Source organism: Lepidothrix coronata, unplaced genomic scaffold (assembly GCF_001604755.1).
Source record: "Lepidothrix coronata isolate B3197 unplaced genomic scaffold, Lepidothrix_coronata-1.0 Scaffold7, whole genome shotgun sequence".
NCBI classification, from domain to species: Eukaryota; Metazoa; Chordata; class Aves; order Passeriformes; family Pipridae; genus Lepidothrix; species Lepidothrix coronata.
In genome coordinates, this window is record NW_016690187.1 from 3,237,918 (window position 1) to 3,262,884 (window position 24,967).

The 24,967-nt window shown below is 45.2% G+C and overlaps 1 protein-coding gene and 1 long non-coding RNA gene across 2 annotated transcripts in view; one reads left to right on the top strand and one right to left on the bottom strand.

The window, feature by feature from the left end:
- LOC108507178 overlaps window positions 1-24,967 on the bottom strand; it is a 162,297-nt gene that overhangs the window by 81,945 nt on the left and 55,385 nt on the right. The window lies entirely within an intron of this gene.
- On the top strand, window positions 3,313-5,688 carry FZD7 (frizzled class receptor 7). The gene has a single exon (XM_017834659.1). The coding sequence runs from the start codon at window positions 3,323-3,325 to the stop codon at window positions 5,042-5,044; it is 1,722 nt and encodes a 573-aa protein (XP_017690148.1). The 5' UTR covers window positions 3,313-3,322; the 3' UTR covers window positions 5,045-5,688.

Below are 24,967 nucleotides of genomic sequence, written 5' to 3' on the forward strand. Positions count from 1 at the left end.
GAATCTTGGAATTTTGATGCTGCTTTTTTTTCTTTTTTCTTTGTTTTTTTTTTTTTTTTTCTTTTCTTTCTTTAATGTCCCCTGAAAGCTGTCAGAACGTCTTAGGCTGACCTAAAAGCCTGGCATTTTCTCACACTATAGTATGCCATTTTGAGACTGCCATTGCCTCTCTCAGTGATTGTTTCCCATCTCCCAGTGGGTCTAAATTTAAAAAAAAATCTTGGAATTTGGTAACATGCCCAAGGGACTTTCTTCATCCATCTTAGTAAATCCTGTTGCACATTCCTGCCATCCGGGATGGCCTAGCAGCATCATTCCATGTGATAAGTTTACTCTCTTCTTATCTCCCTAAGAAATAATCTAGGACATAATCCTTCTTCCTTTCTGCCTACCCTTACATTTGTTTTTTCCCTTTGGCTTCACTCTGATTCTACATTATGTCCATAAGTGTATCAGAGATCCCAGTCGCTTTTTTGTTCATGCCACGGTTCGGATGAATGGCAAAAAACGGGACCAGTAGAAAACAGGGGTAGCCACTGATGCCATCTGCCTTGTCTTGTAAATGAATACCCAGGTAAAGTCTTGCCACTTGATTTGACATTCCTTACCCTGAATAGTTTCTGTCACTGCCTCCCTGTTGCTGGAAGACAGTTTCTTGCAATACAATTTTACTAGCTCTGAACTAGTTTCTTTACATACAGAAGTTAGAACGAGCAATGCATGAGGCAGAAAGTTCGTGTTTGCTTTACTTTGTCTGCATTGTCATTGCCTGCCAGTGAAACATCTCCTTTCATCCAATGTTTTTCATAGTGAATATCAAAAAATGCTTTGCAGATGAAGTCAGCCACATAAGCCAAAGCGAAAAATAGAGGCTTTAAGTTGATTATTACAGATAGGTGACTCAACAGCTCATGGAGCGTTACAGAAAGACAGGGGAAAAAAAACCCCAATAACCAACCACCCCCCCAAGAAAAACCCAGCTAACCAACCAACCAAGAACAACAAAAACCAAGTGGAAAGAATAATATTTTTCAAAGTTACTAGCAGCCAAAGAACAAACAATAGGGTAGACAAGTTCATGTCAGTTTGTACCACGGGTGGTTATTTAGGTGAAGAGTATCACAAAAACCTGCTTAGTCACTATGGGTGCAGAAAAGTAAGGAATTTCAGATAACAAGCCTTAACAAATTGAAAAATTGAAGTTCCTCTAAGGCACTCCCAAACAGCTATAACTGAGAACGAAGAAAATACTTATTTCTTTTCCAGAAACAACCTTTGAGGCCATAACTAGCTAGCCTTTCCCATATTTTTTTATATGCACAATATTATATTTTAAAAATGTCCTCTTAAAGAGGAGTAAATTTATTTTAGTAAGCATGTTTCTAACTATCAACTTCTTTTAACAAACGTAGCAAAAGCTGCAGCTCCGTGGTCTTAGTGTCATGAGGACACACTGTTTATGAGCAGGAGAGGATATGGGAAACATTTGTCCATCAATTCCTGTTGTAGTTCTCTGAGCCAAGCCCTGCTCTCTTGAACTGCCCTAGAGGAAGGTACAGATTGGTGTATTTGCTTAGTTACTAATAGGAGCATAGTCCTGAGCAAAGGAGTAAAAGTAAGAATTTGAGTAATACAGTTCAGGGGGACCTCTATCCTCAAGGGAGGGATGGGGTAAGTTGAATAACACTTGGCTGGAGTCTGTCTTTGAGCACAGGCTCCCACAGACCAGTGTGAAGGAAAAGCAGGCCTTGTTGCAGAGCTTTTGTCAGGCACCCCCATTCTGTGGTGCCAGGGACATGCTCTGCCTGCACATTGGCTGGATGGTCCCTGCTCCTCATGTTTCTGCAGTGCACCTCAAAACACAGCTGTGCTGCAAACCCCACGTTTCTGTCCTCAGCCAACGTATGGCAGTCTAGCTCTGGATCTACTCAGCTCTAGATCTGCTCAGCATCACCTGGCAGGGCAGTAACAGTCCTCTCCCGACCTATGCCGTTTTCTCTCTTGTGGGCAGTCTGGGTGCTTTCACAGAGGAGCTCCTGGTTTTAGACAGCTTTTTCGAGTCTCTTAAGGAGTTGCAGCAGTGCAGATGGGGACTTAAAATTTCTCCTCTCTGCTTAGGTAACACTGGACTTTTCAAAAAAAGCTGCCTTCCCCCAGCTAGGGCTTAGATCTGCATGAATAAAGCGTTTATTCTGCCAGCAAAAAGCAACGGTCATGCTGCGATAACAAATCAAACCCCCCCACGCTGGGGGAGGCGATGGCGCACAAACACGAACATCCCAACTACGCAAGAAGCTCATTCTACAAATGTACCCGGACGCTGTGGTTTTTAGTTCCCCCTTTTTTTCTTTTTCTTCTTTTTTAATAACTCTGGGCACAGGCAGCTGTTCGCATTTTCAAAGCCTGCTCAGAAAGCAGCCAGTTAATTTTAGTTTCATCGGGCCACCCTGAGCGAGCTGCCTGGGCCCCCCCCTCCGCCTTCCCGGCTGTGCCCTGCAGCGCGGGGGGTGGGGGCCGCAGGCGGCTCCTCCCGGCCCGGCCCGGCGGGGATGGGAAAAAGTTGTTCCCAACTTTTTTTTCCCCCTGGCGCGCGCTCCTCCCCCTCCCCTCCCCCCGCCTGGCCCCGCCCCCCGCGCGGCGATTGGCGGGCGGGCGGGCGCGGCCCCGCCCCCGGCGCGGTTTGTGAATGGGGCCGGCGGCGGGGGCGGGGCCGCCGCGCCGGGGCCTTTTTGTGAGCCGGGAGCCGCGGAGCGGAGCGAGGCGGGAGGCGCACGGCTCTGCCCCGGACGCACAGCCCACAGCGGCGTCCGTCGGGAGCGGAGCCCAGCCGAGCCGCGGGGAGGATCGCGCAGTAATTGGATTTTAAAAGTTATTTAAGCCCCGGAGTAAAATACACGGCTCAGCCGGGCGCGGTAATAATCCGTTTAGCCGTAACCTAAATCCCCGGCGCCGGGGCCGCGCAGCCGGGCAGGGAGCAGCGCCTCCGCCTCGCCGCCGCCGCGGGACCCTGTGGGGAGCTGGCCGGAGCCGCCGCCGGGCTCCGCGCGCGTCTCCTGCCTCGCCGCCGCCTTCTCCGGGGAAAGCAGCTCCGGAAACTTTCGTCGAGGGAAGCGCCGCCGCCGCGCTGCCAGCGCCGCCGCGCCGGAGCCAAGGAAGAAAGTCGCGGAGCTTCGGCGCGGAGCCGCGTTCCCCCTGCCGCCGCGCCCCTGCCCCGCCGGAGGGGCCCCGCCGCCGCTCTCCGGGCGCTGATGCCCCTGGGGCGTCGTGCCGGCCGGCTCTGAAGGACCCCCCGAGGCTCTCCGCGCCCCCGGCCGCCCCGGCAATGCTGGCTGGAGGAGGATGCGGCGGAGCGGCTGCCGCCAGCCGCCCCTGGCTGGGGCTGGCCGCACTCCTGGCCGCCCTGCTCGGGACCCCTGCGGACGCGGCATCGCAGCAGTACCACGGCGAGAAGGGCATCTCTGTGCCGGACCACGGTTTCTGCCAGCCCATCTCCATCCCGCTCTGCACGGATATCGCCTACAACCAGACCATCCTGCCCAACCTGCTGGGCCACACCAACCAGGAGGACGCGGGGCTGGAGGTGCACCAGTTCTACCCGCTGGTCAAGGTGCAATGCTCGCCCGAGCTCAAGTTCTTCCTCTGCTCCATGTACGCGCCGGTGTGCACCGTGCTGGAGCAGGCCATCCCGCCCTGCCGCTCCCTCTGCGAGCGGGCCCGCCAGGGCTGCGAGGCGCTCATGAACAAGTTCGGCTTCCAGTGGCCAGAGCGGCTCCGCTGCGAGAACTTCCCCGTCCACGGTGCGGGTGAGATCTGCGTGGGGCAGAACACGTCAGATGCCCCACCAGGGCCCGGCGGTGCGGCGGGCCGGGGGGCCACTGCCCACCCCACGGCTGGCTACCTCCCTGACTTTCTCACCCCACCACAGCCGCCCTCTGGTTTCTCCTTCTCCTGCCCGCGGCAGCTCAAAGTGCCCTCTTACTTGGGCTACCGGTTCCTGGGGGAGCGGGACTGCGGGGCCCCCTGTGAGCCAGCCCGGCCCAACGGGCTCATGTACTTCAAGGAGGCGGAGGTGCGATTTGCCCGGCTGTGGGTGGGTGTGTGGTCAGTGCTCTGCTGCGCCTCCACCCTCTTCACCGTGCTCACCTACCTGGTAGACATGCGCCGTTTCAGCTACCCGGAGCGGCCCATCATCTTCCTCTCGGGCTGCTACTTCATGGTGGCAGTGGCCTACGCCGCAGGCTTCCTGCTGGAGGAGCGGGTGGTGTGTCTGGAGCGCTTCTCTGAGGATGGCTACCGCACTGTGGCCCAAGGCACCAAGAAAGAAGGCTGCACCATCCTCTTCATGATCCTCTACTTCTTCGGCATGGCCAGTTCCATCTGGTGGGTCATTCTGTCCCTCACCTGGTTCCTGGCTGCAGGCATGAAGTGGGGCCACGAGGCCATAGAGGCCAACTCCCAGTATTTCCACCTGGCTGCCTGGGCTGTGCCCGCTGTCAAAACCATCACCATCTTGGCCATGGGGCAGGTGGATGGGGATGTACTCAGTGGGGTGTGTTACGTAGGTATCTACAGTGTGGACTCACTGAGGGGCTTTGTGCTGGCACCCTTGTTTGTGTATCTCTTCATTGGCACTTCCTTCCTGCTGGCTGGCTTTGTGTCCTTGTTTCGCATCCGCACCATCATGAAGCACGATGGCACCAAGACGGAGAAGCTGGAGAAGCTGATGGTGCGCATTGGTGTCTTCAGTGTCCTCTACACGGTGCCTGCCACCATTGTCCTGGCATGTTACTTCTATGAGCAGGCCTTCCGTGGCACCTGGGAGAAGACGTGGCTCCTCCAGACTTGCAAAACATATGCCGTGCCCTGTCCCAGCCACTTTGCTCCTATGAGCCCAGACTTCACTGTCTTCATGATCAAGTACCTCATGACCATGATTGTTGGGATCACGACTGGCTTCTGGATCTGGTCTGGCAAAACCCTTCAGTCCTGGCGACGCTTCTACCACAGACTCAGCACCGGCAGCAAAGGCGAGACAGCAGTATGAGACCCCCCTGTCCCCTCTGGCACACACACACTCACGCATGCACACATGCAGAGGAGACAGATACTCGGCAGAAGGGCAGGGCAATGGCTCCCTGAAGAGGGAGGAAGGGAGGCTTTTCCAAACTTTTTCTTCCTCACAGAAGGTTTGAAAAAAAAAAAAAATAATTATCGCATAAAGGATCAGTCAAACTGTGTTCAGTGGTGCTTAGGCCCAGCTAAGTGGAAGAGGACTGAAAAAGATGCCACTGGTGGGATAGGAGAGTCCTTCACCCCAGGAGTCCCTCTACTTCTCTCTACCCCTTGCTACCCCTGTCCAGGAAAAAAACCTCCAACCCAACTAAAATCATCCTGTCTTGCTTTGGACAAGAGGGAGGGGAAGCCAGATCTGTTGAGCTACCGCTGCCGAGAAGTAGCCCAATAATCCCTGAATTGCCGGGGCCGAACTGCAGCGCGGGCAGGGTAACTCCTGAGCCTGACTCGCTGCCTGCTCCTTCCAGCTCGGCGGAGCCATCACGTGAGTACTGCACAGCCGGCTACAGCCCGATCGTGTGCTGGGGAGATGCCTCTGTTCTGTCAGGTCACAAGTTCCTTTTTACCTCAGTGATACCTGTTGTAATTGTTTTAAAGTAAAAACTTGGCCCTCAATCTGTTGTTCTTGCTGCTGTGGGGAAGGAGGGGGGTGCTATTCCACACCCTGAAAAGAAATGACTTGTTGCTTTTCAGCAGAAAGCTTTTCCCCCTTGCCTTTGTTCTAGGAGACAAAGGGGGAAACAAAAGTGTTTTCTATGTAGAAAGGCGTAAGCATGGGATCGGTTTTTACGGGCAAACTGACAAAAAGGTTCACCCTGGGATGTGGAGCTCGCAGAAATAAACATTCCTTTTATGAAAAAAGGAGGAGGCAGGATGTTTTCCTACCGTTCAATATGGGTCGCTTTTCTAAGCTGAAGGAAACGCGAGATTTAGAGGGCAAGAAGAGCTTAACCGAGAGCACCTGCCAAAACAAGAGCCATTAAAATATGTAATGTAAAGATGGGATTTTTTCTTTCCTTCCCGTAAACCTGCTTTCTCTCCTGCTTTGCAGTGAGGTCACTGCAGACAAAGTCAATACACAGCCGGATTCTGGGGACAGGAGGAATCCTTTTGGCTCACGATGGACCCTTTGCCTGCTCCTCAGGTTCCCTGAGCTGCATGGCAATGACTCGTGGTGCAGGAGGGGGCTGGGGTTTAAAAGCAAGCAGTTACTGCAAGTAAGGACCCTTCTCATTTCGGCTAAAATACAGCTGGTTAAGTTTCCAGTGATCACGTCTTGGAAGGAAGAACTTTCAAAAATTAATCAACAGCTACATTGTTTTCTTTTTGAAATGTGACAGATTTTTCTATTCTGAAAATTTTTAAGTTTTGTTCATATTTTATTTTTTACATACTACTTTACCTTTATATTCACTGAAGGGTTGTTTTTATCAGTATATATGTGTGTGTGTATATTCTTGTCTAAGGACAAAATAGGAAATTCTGGATTTTTAGCAAGTCTCCAACCTATAGCTGCTCTTCACGTTTTTTGGGGAAAAGTGTCTGGAACGAAACTTAAGAAAGAAAAAAACTGTTCAGAGTGAGGGGGAACAGACTGCTGCTGTCTGAGGGCGTACCAGCAGTCTGGGCATCAGGAATGGGCTCATCAGCCAAATCCTTCAGTAGATCTGATTTCAGACTTGCAGGGCTTGGGGTTTTGTCTCTTATAACGTGCACGTGGAAGAAGAAAAAAAAAAGTGTGTAAGACAAGTGCAGTATGTATATTTTGTAAATCTCATTTTTGTAAGAAAATATGTATTTATGTTTTTACTTGATTTTTTTGAAGGTCTGTATGAGGCCCTGCTTCACCCCATGTACAGATCACTAAATAAATAATTTTTAATACAAGGACTCTAATGAAGTTCTTTCAGTCTTTGAACACTTGGCAGGTTTTAAAAATGGGGGGAAGCTCTGCAAGTAGTGTTTTCACCCCCACTTTGTTATGGGAGATGCAAGAGACTTTTTGGTGAATGCACTGACCAGAAACTCAGCTGTGACTTGAAACTGGCCGTTCTGATTACCAGCCCCTCACAATAGGAGAGCACATTTTGAGATAGCTGGTTTCAAATGTCTGCCCTCACTTGAGGTACTTGCATCTTAGCCAAGTTTTCTTCCAGGCTCTGCCTCTTGCTGAGGGCAAGCTGATAAACCAGTTCCTTATCTAGAAATTAAGGATAATGCTCTCTTCCCATTCCAAAGGAACTTGGGGATTGAGAACTGGAGGGTGCTACAAGTGCTGTAAATTAAATCCTCACTTAGACTGGAGGAGTGTCCTAGGGAATCACTAAGGACTAGGTCCTTTTCAGTGGCTTTCAAAGAGCAGTGTCTTGAACTGGCTTTTTTTTTTTTTTCTTCCCCCACAGCACCTTGTCTAGCTGCAGTTTTATTCAGGTGAATTTTACTTTAATCTTAATAGCTAGCCTGAAGCCTACATTCTTTCTTATCACAGTCATCTGAAAGCTGATAGCTTCAATGGAATGGTCTATTTTACAAAAGTTTTTAAACTGGAATGAATGTTTAGATCTCAAGCTGTGTTGCTAGACTCATGGAAAGTGCCCCAACAAACAGAAAAGTACACCTGTGAAATGATGATTTTTCATTTCACACAATGATTTCAGCCTCCTCATCTGGTTCATCACCCTTCCTGTAACTTAAACTATACCTATACTAAAATTTAAGTTACAGAAGAGAGACCTATGACGCTTTAGCTAGATGCCATCATAGTAGCTGTGATGGCACAGCAATATGGTTTCATTTACTAAGCATAGTATGTAAGAGGTGCACTTTGAGGGCACTATTTTATTTAGACACCGTGCCCTCAAACTTAACCTTTTACATTTACAGAGTACGAACTACTGATTTAAAAGTTCTTTTAAGAGCTAGCCCCATTCATGCTACCTCTCTAGAAAAGCCACATCTTTTATTTGAAAAACACCTCTCGCTGCTCCCCGGAATCACTCACTTGTCAAGTTTCCTTTTTGAAAAAAACCTTTGCATTCCTGCCAGTCAGGCTTCTTCAAACTGCTCCATGACCTGAGCTTGCTGATCATTGCTGAGGGGGATTTCATTCTACTCTCTTAGGAAACCTGAACCATTCTATAAACATTTCCTCCCATTAATCCATCAGTGCCGGCCAGAGCGATGGAACGGCTGGAACAGCTTTCGCTCTGAAGGGCTGGGAGGTGGCGGCGGCAGTGGAGTGAGTGACACCCCTGTGCTGTGCAGCCACAGCTGCGGCGCTAAACATGCGAGTAACCCTTAGGACATCCCGGGCAGCTCAGCCCGCGCCTCAGGCAGGCGGCCCGGCCCCCTGCTCTCCACTCACCACCCATCCCTGCTCGCGGGGTGAGAAACTGCAGCTACATGTGAGCGCTACTTCTTTGTCCATACGTGGAAAACCTCATTTAGACTTTTTTTAGTTCTAGAGGCATTCATATCTGAAAGCAAACGTCTCTGTTTCCACCAGAAATGGCTAAAGCTGAATGCTTTTATTTCAGTATTTCCTATTAGGTGCTTCTGGTTTTAAAGTTACTTTTGCAAAACTGTCCAAACCCTGTGATTTAGGATGATTTTTAAAATTTGAAATTGTAGGTGAAGTCTGATGCTGGTGTAAAGTAGAAGCAAATGATATTCACTTTTAAGCGGATGTGACTCACATCGAGACTGAATTTGCTCACAGTGGAAACAATTTGGAGAATTTCAAGTAGTGATAGTGTCTGGCCCTCTAGAACAAAAATCTCTATCACCCCTCTGATAACAAAGCAGTGGTTACTTTCATAATAGAGCACAAATCTAAAAATCTCTTAGTGAAGCTGCCTGGAGAAAAGGAGGAAAAATAAGCCTTTACTAACCTTTGATAATCACTGCAAAACATTTTTTCTTCAACTAAAATTTAAGTCCACTTTCAGTTACATTTTTTTAAGATTAAGAAAGGTTTCCTACTCTTTACATAGACTGTTGTCTATGCAGCATTTTTGGTTCACAAGACCTTAGCAAGCAGTAGTTATCATTGATCAATATCCCTGCAAGTTTACACCGTTTTTATGAAAACTATATAAACACCTATTCTTAAGTTTCAGAGATATTTGCATAACTTTCTAAAATAAAGTATTATTGTTTCAGGCAAGTTAAACAGGAGGTTTGAACAGTTCTAGAGTTCACAAAGAGCAGCAGCAACTGAATGTTTGTTTCCAGAAAAAAAGTGCTTTTATAAAAAGTCAGTGTTTGTTTGGGTTTATTTTTGGTGGAATACCCACACCAGAGATTTAATGGTTTTGTCTTAGTATTTCACCCACAACCAATAGCTTTGCATGCAAGTAGAAACCACACATCTCTGTGTTCACCAACTGGCAACAGTAAACATTACTTATAATTTTACATGGGCTTAGAAACAAAATTACTAGCTTGTATCTTAAATAGTCTTTTTTTTTTCTCCATCTCATTCTTATTTCCTTTCAGACCTTACAGGTAGCTCATATACACCCTGCTCTTCATACTCGCCTTGTACTCATTTTATTTTTTAAAACCCTGAATCCAGCTGAAAGAAATTTGGTCTGTTGCTTCGAGCGAGAGGAAAAGATGACTCTGAATCTTCAGCACTACAACTGTTCATCGAGATAGACTATTGCCAAGCCTGCTCTGTGTAAACCAGGATAATTGTTTCATGCCAACATGAGTGTGTGGTTTTGGCAGCTACAACACTGCACAGGATAATATAGGATTGAGGGAATAAATACAGTCATGGCATGTTCCCAAACGCCCCACTTAGAGCTGACACACTTTGACTAAAATGATGCTCAAACTGTAAAACTAAAAGATGTACATCAGAGTTTCACACTGCTCAGACTGCTGCACCAGTTGGTGCTGCAGTCACAGGGGGATGGAGAGGGTTTTGCTGTTTAAGGTTCAAGGCTGTCTGGTGTGGGTGGATGGGCATTGCTTGTCTCAAAACCAGATCAGGGGAAGTAAGGCACTGACAGCACTTTCTCCTAATTCAGGTAAAGACTGGGCCCAAACACAGTGTTATTGCAGCTGCAGCCAAATAGGATTTGACTGAATGATGTCCAGTGAGAACAAACAGGCCCAAACAGGGTCATGAGCACACACTCACTTGCTCCTCTCTGTACAGCCAGTCTAACCAGGAAACTACGGGGCTGGGATAAATGAGAATATGGATAAAAAGCAGGAATAAGCAGGGCCTAGAGCACATTTTTAAATAACAGTTGTAAACTGGGGGAGATCGCTAATCCATATTAGTCAAGAAATCCTGCTAGCAACAACTTGTTCATTTTGGCTGCTCCAGCTGCATCACAGCTTGGGTTGGTAATAGGCAATCCTTCGCTTAAGCATGTTGCTCTTACAAATACAGATGGAAAATCAGTATCTGCTGCCTAGAGAAGAAGTCTATATGAGTAGGCTTTGGCTGCACAGGTCTTGGAAATAAACCTCATTGTGTGGCCAGCAGGGTAGCCATAACCTTACTATTAACACTAGGATCCCAAAGACCAGGATGAGAACTAGAAAGAAAGAAGAAAATGAAGAGGCCCAGTTCTCCCCTACCTCCAGCTTTACTGGAAGTATTGGCAATTCTAGCACTGTTCTCAAACCAATCTGCAGGAAGCCAATGTCATTCTCAGGGCAGGCAAGGAAAAAGGTTATTCTCACCATACTGTCCTTTCCCTCAGGCTCACACACCGAGGGACTTGAAAAAGTTTGTGGTGAACAGAGAATTCTGCCAAGAGTTGTAGTAGAAGAAAAAATATATTATCTGGCCCAGATGGACACAAAAGAGTCTTCTAGCAAGTAGGCACTAATCTAGGATTTGGAAGACAAGTGCTTGATTACCCTCACTGACACAGATGGTGGACAGACCCCATACAGCAAGACTTTCAGCAGTATTCAGGCAGCTGAAGATGGAGGCAGGTTACATCGAAAGCACTTTTCACAAGCATTTAAATTCCCAGGTGCATAACTTGGTAATTGACTAGAAAATCTTGTCTCTGGCTCTAATTCCTTGCATGTAAAATTGGAACAGGGACACTTCCATATATTATAGGGACCTTGTGAAAATTAATACTCTCAATATCAGAAGAAATTAAATACAATTATAATAGGGTTTGTATAAATAACTCTATTAGGTCTTTGTCCCACAGTCTCATGTTATACGAGTAGATTCTGTTTTAGAGAACATCAGATTAATGCTAGAATAAATTATTTGTATGTTTCCAATATCTTATCTAAAACTAGTCAGGCTGAGCACATGCTTTCACAGGAGTATCACTCTAGCCAGGGTTCAAATATAAGGTGTGAGAGGGTATAAAGAGGCAAGCTAGGTACCTAGAAAACTACACTGACCTGGGCATGCCTGAAAATCAACAGCTGTTGACTACACTCAAACAAAATGGACTTGTGTTATACTGGTGCTTAGGCAAAGCAGAGATTAGTGTTTGGGCCCATCTGTGCTGGTACTATAGTGTGCTTAACTCTTCCAGTACTTCTCAAGCTCTTGTTTTCTATATGCTATAAACAAAGTTATTATCAATAGGCTCCATGACAACTCTGCTGTCCCTCTTTAAATCAGTACCATTCACTTCAGCTTGCTGCAAGTGGGATCTAAATCACAGCAGGAGGCCTAAAGCCAAGGTTTCATCCGAGCCCTTGGCAGTAAGAATTCACCTTCCCTGCCACGTTTTCACTTCATCTCTTAGTTCCTCAACAGTTTCTTTCTGATATCATGACCTCCAACAACATTTTTGTCTTTACTAAAGATGGCCAAGTAGAAGGATTAGTTGGCTGTTTGGACATCTTCCTGCCTCAGCAACAGGGAACAGCATGAGACTACTATACTTCTTTCACCAATGAAATACAGAGGCATCTAAGCTGACTGGGATAAATGTTTTGTGTTGCCTTGATGCCAGCCTTTGCCCTGGCAGGCTTCTGCACCCGCCCACCTTCATCACACATCAGGTTTTTGTAAAGTAAACCAACAAATCAAAAAAAGGATTCCTAAATGCACCAAAGCCTACTATAATTTATAATTCCCCCTCCCCAACAAACAAAACCATAACTTTAAGAGTTTTTATGGAAGACAGTCAAAGGGAGATACTTCCAAAAATATTTATCTAAAGCACAAATCAGATCAGTTGCCTGGCATGCCTTCCTTCCACAAATTTTCCATGTGGGGTGCGTGTATCTGTGTGTGTGCATGTGTAGCGTGAGTGCATGTCAGTGCAACGACTGGAAGTTACAACTGTAGGTAAATCTCTCATCAAAAGCCCAGTGAAGAGAGAAAATCAAAAGGCCCTTGCCCAATGCAGCTGTCTGCTAATTAAACACTGGTGTTAATTGCAATAGTGTGGCTAATCCTTGTTCCCTGTGTTTGTTGTGTTGCCTGCCTGAGCTCTGGATTGCTCAGAACTTTCACGTTCTCACAGAAAATTAAACTGTCTATAAAAGGAACCAAAGGCTGTGATATGTATATATATCTATAGGGCTATTTTTAAAGGAGAAAAAAATCTTTTTTTTCTGTGTGCTAGTTCAAAGCCAGCTTTGATTATCTAAAGCAAGTAAGTCTTCAGAAAGGGTAAAAAACTAAATGTAAAGATGGAATCTTTTTTATTTATTTCATGATGAAAAGAGCGTTTCTTATTTGGAATGCTCTTGCCTCTCAATTTTTTAATTTTATATTTTAATTACAGGCAAGATGTAAAAGTCTCAGGCAGCATTTCCTGTCCTTACTTTACGAGATGTGCAAAGCAGCATTCCATTAGGGCCAACAGCCAGTAAAAGGGATGTCATTTGACACCCTTACACAGCTATGCATACCAGGCTGGAACCAAGCGGGATTATGTGAGTGGATAGAAAACCCTTCTAGAGAGAGGATCTACTCATGCTGTTTTTCTTTACACATTCTGCTCTCTGAAGATGATAAATCAGCTATTGGCTTTGCAGAAACAACTCTCATGACAGCTAAAGAATTCAGGCACAAAGCAGATGAAGGCAAAGATCTGGCCTCTCTAAAGCAGCTCACAGCGGGCACGGGAAGAGACCAAACCACACCCATGTGCAAAGGGGGTAAACAGCGCCTGTGCCTGAACCATATCCCTCTTCCAAGAAGGGGCAGGAGGTGGGCTGGGTTTCCAGAGCTCAGACCAAAACTCACATCAACTTTCTGCCTTTATGGCAGGCTAAACCAAAGTCCTGCATCTGAATGCTGTAAAATTTAAAAGACCATGCTTTATGGTTACTCTGAGCCACAAACTGTGGCTGTTTTCTGGTAAGAAACCCCTTACCTGCAAAGATTAATTAATAGGTGGATAGTTTTGCATTGTTATGAAGGATAGAACTTTGCATCATTGCCCCCAGTGATCTCATTTTCTGTCTTTGAGATTTATGAATTTATGAGTTATATGCATAAAGATAAGCCTGTGAAGGACTGTGTCATGAAAACCATTATTTTCACAAGCTCCAATCTTTCAGCTTCATCTCCCTGGCTGCATCTTATTTAGCTGATAAAGTTCTTTGTAGCAATACCAGCCTATCTTATTTAACCTTACATGTAATTCTGCACAGACAATGACAGTTTTATTAGTAAATGAGAAGCAGTGTGTGCCAGCAGACAGGGCACCAGACTAGAAGTCAGGAGACAGTCATAGGTTTCCTAAACTTGCCCATGTCTGAAAATTCTTCCAATCATCCTTACCTCCATTTCTTTTTCTGCCTTTCTCTAAATATGATCATGCTCTTTGGGACCAAAAATAAAAGTCTCTATTGTCCCCACATATGTGTTGGTACTGTTCCCATCTTGTTGGAGCCCTGATCTTGATGGCGGCCTCTTAAGATTCAGCACAATGCAAGAGGTTCCAATTAAAAATAATTGATCATTAAGAGATAGAGAATGGTAAAGAGTGAGCTGGCACTTTACTTTCTGTGGGGAAATAGTCAAACACTAGTGGCAAAGGAGAGACATATGTGATGACACTGAATCTTCCCAAAGAAATGAAAGTGGGAAGTGTCACTCATCACCTTTTGGGCTTTTGTGTAACATGCGTAAGGAATGTTCCCTTCTCTGAAGAGTCTCTGGGGACTCTTCAGATGATGGGATTTACTGTCACATGCCCTCTTCTGCCTGTCTTTTTTTGGCTGTTGTACAAAGTGTTGCCATGTGGGGGTCTGTGTGATAGCACATACTGCAAAACATCTCCAGCTGAGCAGAATCAGTGCTGGCCAGTCAGATTTTTAGCTGGCTGACTATTCCCTAGAAATGAAAACCAGACACTGAGGAAACTATCTTGTTCATAAAAGGAAAATATTTATCTTCAATGAAAAAAAAAAAACAAACCCAAAACCAAAACAAAATAACTGCCTGGGTATTTCATTAAAATATCACTAGTGAAGTGATTAAATAATTCAGCAGCAGAGCAAGCAGGAAGTGCACTACTTCCATGCACCTCCAAAATATGGATTTGAATTAAGCAAAACAATTTTCCAGTTAACTCTGGACTGCTTCAACTGAAGAGGAAAACAAAGGGGGAAATGTCTGAATATTTTGTTCAAATGCTTCTTGAATGAAGCAACTCCAAATTTGAATTTGAAATGTACCCAAAAAGAATGAAAAACATTATGCAACCTTATAAGGTTCGGCTGGAATTCAGGGGCAGACCAAGGGATGAACCAAGGCTAAAACAGACAGGTGAAGGCAGGTAGCTTGGCTTTGGAACAACAGGGAGTTTTAGAGACACAGGAGTTGGTTTTACCTACAGGTTGCCCCCTATCACTGAAAAAGTCTAACTCGGTGAAAACCTGCACCATGTAGGCTTGGTAATAAGGGACACAAGGCAGCAAATGGAACATTTTTCTTACTGAGATTAGAAATGGCATATAGGGAAAAGTGTTTGTGGAGAGCAGAGAAAGAGGAGAGCAATAAAAAGAGCTGAGACTGAGACACAAGAGGCATATGAATACAGCTACAACTACACGTACATTTGCTTTTCTTGTGTTTTGGGCTAACCAGAGAGAAAACAGCTCTGGTGTGAAGCCACGCTTCTGGGCCTGCTCAGCCCGATGCTCATGCTAACTAGCCCTGCCTGCTGGCTAATGCAAGGGGCTGGCTTGTGGACTGAGCTGGCTGGTAGACACCCATCCCAAAGTCCCTGCAAGGAGAAGATGTGGCTGCCTGCCCCATCCAGGCCGGTGTTGCTCTGGAATTCCTCCCAGTGCCTTTTTAACAGAACATTCACAACAAAGTACCGCCTCTGTCACCCGCTAAGTGTGGTGAAGTGCCCAGGCTGTGAAGGACCACTTAGTCATACACTGCTCCAGTAGCATCTTCAGGGACCGTCTAGTTGCTGACTCGTAAAATGCTGCAATCAACATGAATGCTCAACAAATGACATTTCTCCCATAAATTTTCAAAAGTATGAAGTTTTCTAGGAAAGAAATTAATGAAGGTTGTCAGGAGCACGTAGTGCCTTTCTAGAATGCTGGTCCTAGTTATTCTCTTGGAAACCAGTAAACAAAGAGTTAAGGTATGAGCAAACACAACCTTAACTGTGCTGTTGGAGCAATGCCCCAATATGGCCATAACACACAGAGCCTGTGCTATCTCAAAGGCAGAGTGCAAACATTTGGGGAATACAGCACATGACCACAGCACAGAGCCTGAAGCTTTCTTTTTTGCAAGGGAAAACTGGTCTGTAGGGAAGCTGCAGGGACTAGGGACAGGGGGAGTGCCAACACCAACCTTACACAAGGGACAGCTGGTCTCTTCCTCAGGACTAGCATGTACTCTACAACCCTTGTTCTCACAGACTGCCACAGGAGTACTCACTGAATCCTTTAGCTCTGAGCCACAGACCATCCCACTGGCACCTTTGTGCACTTCTGGTAATTCCCCTGGGAAGGAAGAGCTCCAGGCACTGTTGTTACCACAATTTACAAAGTCATCACCTAAAGGGGACACCATATTGAACCACACACATAAAACAGAGGAGGCAGGGAAAGAGGCAAGTTACCTCCCAGAGGGACAAGGCCTTTCTCATGTCAAAGCTCAGCAGCGTCCTTGTGTCAGAGCCACAAAGCAGCCAAGTGCTCCAGCTCTGCCAGCTGGAGCAGGGCAGCTCTCACAGCTGACCTGCATGATCCCTGGCAGTACAGCCAAATACAGCCAACCCCAGCGAGGGCATGGGGAAGGTTTCTCAGGCGCTGCTTTTCAAAAGGCCTATGGCTCACCACTTTTGCTGAGATGGAGAGGCATAAGAGGCTAACAGCCAGCTTTGCTCCTGTCTCAGTCAAGGGGTTTTTTTGGCAGGGGGGAAGATGGAAGAGAGTTTCATCCGTGCTATGGCACAAACACTGCTCTGAAATGCAGGGCCACAGGGAACCCTGTTCAAACACTCCTTATCATGGCAGGGCTATACACAGATGTGTTGTATCCCTCTTTTCTATTTATTTCTCATTTTCTGCTCCCTAGGAAACTGAGAATCACATTAGCCTCTCCCTCTTTTTTTCCCACTTTGAATGTGAGTAGCTAGCACCCATTATTCTGCGACAATGTCCCATCTTACTGACATGTCTTGAATATGTACATTTTTATACTGCTTTAATAGTGCTATTTTAAACTTTAAAGCCTGTCACTTGTCCTCATGAAAGTCAGATGGAAAATAATGCTATTCTCATATTTTTCTGGTCTTTTCATCCAAAGCAGCAGTCCCTAGAGTAAGCCTCTGTCCTCGTGTTGGTAAGAATTTCTGTAGCCAGTTTGCATGGTACTGTCCTGCAACTACAACTGAAGGGCAATTCCCAGTACTACAATTACAGCACACCTGCAGGTGTGAGGGCTTGTTCTGTGACCACTTACAACCCCTTGGTTTGGAGTTTTGGCTGAGCAATAAGTGCATTATCAATTCAGAAATAAATACAGAAATCAAAGACTACAAAGATAAACACTGTGTTTAGGGCTGTTCCCACCCTCGTGTGGACATCGGTATGTACTATAGAGTACACTAGTGTGAGATCAAGAGGAGGATCACAAAACAGTCTTGACTCCAAACCTCCTCTAGTCTCTAAATACAGGCACATTCCTACAGTTTGTTTTTTTTTCCAAAATATCTCATAAGGAAGAGACTTTCTGTTATCACCTACCAAGAGCCAAAATGCATCAGCTGTCCTACAGCAAGCTGATAAAAGCATGTTCATGTTCCTTAGAAACACACCCCTGACCCAGGGGTGGGTTTGCAGGGCTGCAGACCCTGTGCTTACACTCAAACACTCTCAAGCCTTGATCACAAGCCCTGGGTGCAAAAATATGCCGACTGGTTCAGGAAATGAGGCTAAGGCCTGTTCTGCTTGGCAAAGCAATGCCCTGTGGTAGAGCTGGCTAGCAGTGAGCAACATAACCTGTCCACATTTCACGTGCAGAGGGAAAAAGGCTGGTGAAGACTGCACAGTGTTGAGTCCCGGAGTTGCCTTGTCCTCTTCCTAGTGATAACCACTGCATTTTCATCAGAGCATTTGGCACCAGCAATTTAAGAGTTAACCGTGAAGGTAGACTTAAGAGCATATATGTTATTTGTCTCATTCTGCAGCTAAAAAAAAGTCCTTTTAGATTCAGGTTTAAATGTCCCTTTTCCTGACCTACAAGGTATTTGCCATATACTGTCTGTCTCTAGGGTTAATAATCTCCCTGGCAGTAAGCACTTCTGTAAACACTCCCACTTTATCTGCAGAGAGAGAATCCCAACAGTACTGGAAACAGATATAAATGGAAACTGTTAAAAAAAATAATAAAAAAACTTAGCATATGCTAAGAGTAGCAGTGATTTCTGGCAAGAATTAATTAAACCAGATGAAACACTTCTGATATGAATTGTGTGATCAGATCATTTAATTAGTTTTGGCTTTTAGTTCATCGTAATAAGCTTCTGTGAGGATGAAAAAAGAATAATTGTTTATTCAAATGGTAATAATTTGGGTTTCTTTAATTGATTCCTAGTGTGAAAGCATCGATTCCTGCTGTTTTCTAAAATGCTGGATGGAAAAGTTCCAGCATGAGGTCCAGTTCCAGAGGCCACCAAATCATTCCCCAATGCAGCCTCCCATTTCTGATCTAGTCCACTACAGCCCTCTCACTCCTCCTGGCTTGTCTGTACACTGCTGAGCAGTGAGGCAGGGCTCAGCCATTCTGAAGTGCTAGTGGGTTTATTAAGCATTCCTATGTGAAGCTGACATGTGCTTATAAATAATATTAGTGGGACTGAAATATGTTTTCTTTCTAGCAAGCTGGATATTCTGGAAAGGAAATGTTTTAAAAATAAAAAGCAGACACCCAAAGAGTGACTAGAAGTGAAGAGGCTTTAGATAATATTTAAAAAATCTTAAAAAAAAATATTTTTTTCTTTTCTGTAACTACATTTAGTTCACCAACCTTTGTCCAAGTATAGAGGAGGAAATTGCTCTTGTTTCACTACTAGGATACAGTGTAGAGATGTCCCTGAGATTACAAAGACACATGCTAGCAGTTTTAAAACTAGGACTGGTGATTCCTGTTTCTGTTCATTGTTAATTTGTTGGGTGCCAGTCCCTTAAAAGGCTGTATAATTCCTGCTGGGTATAGGGTGGTACAAGATGAAGGTATTCAAAGAAACAACCACCAAAAAGTAGGGCATTTCTGCAGTTTGAAACTCCATGAAGGCATATTGCAGATTTATGCCTAAACCGATGCTGAATTATGGCTCACTGCTCTAAAACTAGAATTCCTTAGATTACTTAATCTAATGAGGTCCATGAGAGAAGAAAAAGGCCCCAGTCTGTAAGATTTAAGGGGCTGAGACCTTATCTGCACACTCTCCTGTAAAGCTCCAGGTGCACTGTAAGATCTATATCATCAGTTCCATGCTAAAAACTACGTTGTTTAAAACTGAACAATCAAAGGCTGAAAAGTGAAGGGCTCAAGTATCACGAAACAGAGAAGCAAAGGTTGCCTAATGTAACCTTGTCTGCCTCCGGGTTGTGTGGTATAATATACTGTTTCAGTCTCTGACCAGGTACTGCCCCCACATTCATTTTTTTGGCAGGAGCCCTGCTTCACTCCAGGCACAGGACCTGCAATGCTCTGCATACAAAGCAGCTCTTCAATATTCTTTTTAATCTCTGCTCTTCAGAGTGGGGCTCTGGCTTCATCTACTACAAACTGTTGCAACACTGCATGAACAATGATACTTTTCCATTCTATGCTGTTTTTTCTCTGCTGTTCAGCCCCAGAGCCCCAAATGCTTTGCACTAGTTAACACATTTATTCCCAAAACGTCCCTGTGAGGTGAGGAAATATTATCTCTAATTTAGAGAATAAGATTGAGTTGCTTTCTGAAGAAAAATAGAAAAGAGGCAGGAAAAGCGACTAGATCTCTAGAGTCCCAATCAACCACCTAAATCATCATCTTTACAACAGGCCTCTGGCCTTTATTCACACCACACAGCTTCTGCTAGAGGTTAGGCAGCAGTGCCAGAGACACAGCCCCATTCACTGGCATAACATAAATCTATACTACTGTGACTCCAGACCAATATATTATATGACCCTGTTCTAGGTTTACTTAGGGTGAAATTCAGTCCTGTGCAGAGGGCCAGCATTTATATCCCTTCTCAGAGGTTTGTAGTTGTGTGTGTTCCTCACGCCTACCCTCTGATCTTTATTTGAAACAAAAAAAGTTGTGCTGTTTATCCACTAGACACTGTGATAACATAATCAGTCTTATCACATGTCTGCAGACTGTGATTAGAAGGGAAAGAGTAAAGGTGGCTGGATTCTTGAGAGCACTCCGACAATCTAAAAAGTAGGAAATGAAAAAACAACACAAACTCCACATTAAAAATAATTTTACCAAATGAATTAGGGAACAAAATAATCTCCACCTTTCAATCATCATCTTTATAGCACGAGTGGGTTCTGTACACTTGAATACCTTCAACATGCAAATCAAGAACCTTTTAACTTATTTAAACATGTATCTTGCTCTGTGAAAGGAAAGGCCTCAGATTTCTTCACAGAAGCACCTGCTCAGTTTATGTGAAGGAGAGGACTGCATACTGGTCTCATTCCTTCTGTGCTTTGCCAAGTTTACATATTTTCAGCTGTCCATCTCTGTGACCAGTAGAAACTTGTGAAAACCCCAAAGCAGTGGAAGTTCCCTGCCCTTTAATATCCACAGGTGATCCCCAGAACTCCTTTGTTACAGAGTTCATGGTAAACCAGTACTAATAAATATTTTTTTCTGAAATCATAGCTAAACCAAAGCAAATTTAAGTTTCACTGGAGCAGGGACATCTACCCTGCTAAAGTCACATTTTCATTGCCTGCTTTGAGGCCCATAAATTAGTCAAAAGGTCAAGATTGTCAGTGCAGCAGAAAAAGTGTAGCTCCTCACGCACATGCATGCACATGCACATGCACTTCCCTGGGCTTTGGAAACACTCGGGGAAGGAGGAAACAACAACACCCCCCACACAGCCTCTAAAGCACATTTACCAAATGAGACACGTCATGTTCAAAACAGGTTGCTTTTACAGTTCTAGTACCTGCCATGTTCTCCTTTTTTACTGAATGTGGGTTAATGGGCCTAAATAAACAGTTAGAAGTGACTTAAGAGAACAGACATACCATATTCAGAATGTTATTCTTCGCCGCTGTGATTTCTAATTTCGGCTTTTGAATTTCTTTCTTTAAAATATATTTGATGTTTAAAAATATGCATAGGTTTTCAGAGAAGCTTTAATCCATGTAGCTAGTAAGTATCTCTCATGTATATTAGGATTTACATTTCTTAGAGCCTTCTGAATAAAGGAGAATTATTCCCACTTCGCAAATTGTGCAGCTATTGTACCCTGTTGGCCCCATAGCTGGGCCTATATGATGTTACAGCATTCCGGCCCCCTGCCTGTACTATCATGGTATGTGGAGCAGTCAGGATGCTTGGGCCTGCAGCAGAGTTGACAAAGGGAGCAAAGGTACCCCAAGCAAAGACTCTGCAGTTGGATTGAAAGAGTGAGTTGGACACTTGGAGGTCAAGATAGAACAAGCTCTGGGCTTCTTCTCGGTGTGAGTTTTGCTGTCCTAGTACAAGGGGCTAGTGCCAGTCTAGCGCTGGGCTTGCAAAGCACCTAGAAACAATCACATAAAACAATCTCAGAAAATCTATTCATACAAAGACCCAGTGCTGGCTCAGAAACCAATTGCTTGAGTTGCAGAGTGAATTTTGGACAATGCTAATTTTAGGTTTGCCTTGCTATTATTGCCCTTCAACTAACAAGTGATAGTGACTACAGACTTACTTGTCCCCCCTACTCTGATCCAAATCCCTGTAGCTCTGCTCTTACACTGTTATGTTGCCAGAGCATTTCAGCCAAAGGGAAAGGCTAGGGCAGAGATGGGAATGAGAGCTGAGGACTCAGCCTTGCCCAGCTGCACTTGCTGCTCCAGTTGCCCTTGAAAAGATGAAAGGGCAATGGCAGCCAGGCAATATTCTTCGGCTCTGCTTTGCCTTGGCAGCAGAAGCTACCAAGGCGGTTCCCTAGGCTCTGCCACAGCCGAAGGAGCCACCACAGCTTCATTTCTGGTTTGGCTGCCCTTGGTAAATGTCTGTTTTGCCTAAGCCCAGACTCTCCCAAGGCTACACAGAGGTAGAGGCTACACCCAAATTCCAAGTCTCAATATAGTAGCTTGACCACAAGTCTGTCCTCCCTATCTTCTTTCTCAGGCGCATATTGCCTCAGTCTCTCTATGCCAAATATGGTACAGCATCTCAAAAGTCAAAGCTTCCTTCTCCCTCTTCTCAGCTTCAAAAGTTCTGTTTTAAAACTCACTGTTTTAAAACAAGGGATGAGCTCAGTGAAGAGCTCTATCAGGAGACTGCAGTTTATCTTAGAACCTAACCAAAGCAGGCACAGACTCAGTGTAGTGTTCTCTGGCAGGGTATTTCATGACTAAAGCCACGCTGCTGAAGATGTTGCATGTTCTCCAGCCCACATTCTTAAATCCTTGCTCACTCTCCTGCCCAATCACGGAGATAAGCAAAGGAGAGGGTTGTCTGGGCTGTGTGCTTTGTCTGGTAAACAAGTAACCACTGTAGCACATGGATTACAATGCACACACTGTCTCTCCTTGTGCTTACCCTCACCTACATCTCTGCTCCAGCTGCATCATTCCTGTGGAGTGTAATAGCCTCTGATGGTTACAGAGCATCCTTCAAGGCAATCTCCAAGGCTAGGAAAAGAAGAGAATTTCTATCGGCTGCCAAGTCAACGGAGGCTTCATTTCTAAAAGTCATTTTGTTATGGGGGCAACATTTCTAACAGTGGAAGTGTGATTCAGGGTGTGATAATGCCTGAGCTTCCTGATCATTCTGTACCCCAAATTCTGTGGGACTGCTAGAGACTTTCTCAACTTTCATGCAAACTCTGAATTCGAAGAAATCCCTTGAGCAAGCTTAATGTGAATTCTTTGCTCCCATTGTCCTCCAGTTCACATGTTGGGAGACTTCTTCCTGCTTCCTCCTTATCAGGGAAGACAGCTTCAACAATATGGATTTTATTGTACACCCCCTACATCCCACTTCTTCCCCTTGTCAATAGCACAGAGGCCCAATCGCCATCTCGGCAGCAAAGAGGAAATGACTATTCACAAGACACAAAGGTTTATGGATTTCTGCCTAACAAAAGATTATTTCTCAGCGGACACTCAGTGTACCAGTGCCTCATCTCTTCCAGTAGGAAGGCAGATGCCTCGAGTACGCCCAACCCCAAGGAATGGGAGCACTCTCCAGGGCAGGTGTACTATGCAAGGTAGCCTCTTAATCTTCTCACATGCACAAGCACTATTTTTCATACCAGCTGCATCTTAAACACTCGGTTAAGATGGTGATTAGTGGTGGTGGTAGGGTGTCACAGTGGGAGCTTTCTTAAGAAGAAAAGGCTTTGATTGAGCCAATGAAAGCTGTTGCCAGGGAACCAGATGCCATGAACACACCACTCCAGCAGCGCAAGAATACAAACCATGTGAGTACTGGACTGAGCTTTAAATGCATTTGCTGGTTGAGGCCTGAACACACCATTAACTCTTTCAGTACTTGAAAGAGTTCACACAGTGAACTGGGAAGATGGGAATCTATTACAAGTGCAGAGGAGAAAAACATCTTCTGATATCTCTCTATAACACCTTGTTGATTCAGAAGAAAAACAAAGGGGGGAAACTTTTGACCTTTAGTTTTTGACTGGCAAAGAAAGTTTGTTTGTTTTGTAAAGTATGTAAGGAAACTTCTCTTCAAAGTAACACTTAGTTTTACACTAATGTGAAAAGGAATCAGATAAGTGCTCAGATAACGCTACAAAAGTATTAATTTTGTTTTTGCATGGGGTGTTACACATGAAGTTTGGTGTGCACACAGCGTATTCACTGGTCAGTTCCTCCACAAGAGGAACAGAATAGCTCAGATTCCATTTTTCCCAGATCTGAGCTGGTTTCCAACACAAATGTTACCGATTTGAATTTTATCTGATCAGTTGCCAATTTGTTTCAAAGTTAACTTTCCACTCTGATTACTAAACAGCCTTGTACTCTACCGACAGAGCATGTTTTTCCTAGTGTAAATTCCACAGTGCTCTGCAACCCTACCAGTAAAACGCAGTGAAAGCTCTAATTAAAAATCATGCCTGCCATATGTCAATTCATAAGAACTAAAATTAAACTAACAAGGGGCTGTAACCAAAACTTTTTTTGAACACAAGAGCCTGCCTGCACTCTTTTGAAGCAGAACATGTGGAAGCCTGGGTGGTTCTTACAGGACAAGAACTGGCCCCAAATATTTTCATCTTCAGGCTTCCAGTTTGAATCCAGCACAGGTTCCTAAATACGAAAAGCAATTCCCCACTCTGTAGCCTGAGTGAAAGCCACTCCATCTCCCCATAGCCAGTGCTGGCTGTGTAACGGCTTTGATCCCGCAGAGCTGGTAACTGGGTTGAGCAAGTAACATGTTGCTGGCAGCATTATACTGAACTGCCAGCCAGTCTCTGTTTCAGCCTGTTTATGTCCTGTGGTAATACCAGCTATCTAGTGAGCTCTGAGTTGGGGTCCAGTGTGCTACTGCCTTTTTATGCCTCTCCCACAGTGTAGAAGGCCTGGGGGGAAAGGACATAGCAATACCATTACAATGCTTAAGTGGCCATAAAGTCCCAGTGTGAGTCCTAACAATCTGAACATAAGGGATAATAAACTTGGGCCCCTCAAATTTATTCTAGGGGATTGGCAAGAGTGGGTAAAGTGCAAAGCTGATTTAATATCTTCACATGGCTCCCGTGCCAATTCCAGCCCAGCTGAGTTGGGCTCCCATGTGTCTACTGGCCATCCAAACAGGCAGAGCATCACACCGACAAGATGACACCATTCATCCCCACAGAGCCCCTTGGAGTCCCAGTAAACAGCTTTGGCATGGCTATATTGCATAGCCGAGGAGTGGGACAACACATACAGCAAACTACAATGCTGAAAAATACGCCACATGCTCATACAGAGTACTTTTGTTTCCCTGGATTCTGCTGTGATTTACTTGAGGGTCTACTCTGCTATGGGCTTGGCCCTGAGACCCTGCATTAGTTACTGTGTTGCTGTGAAGAGGGGCTGCCTGCTTGCTTACAAATTAACTTCTGGGTTTAATCTGCAGATACTCACGCCAGGCTTAGTGCAATCCTTCCCACTGCAGAGCCCCTGTCTCAGGCAGGACACAACCGCCTCTTTACAAAAGTTCTTGCGTAACACTCATAAAACAGGGAAAAACAACACTGCAGCTCAGCCTAGGTTAGCAGTGAA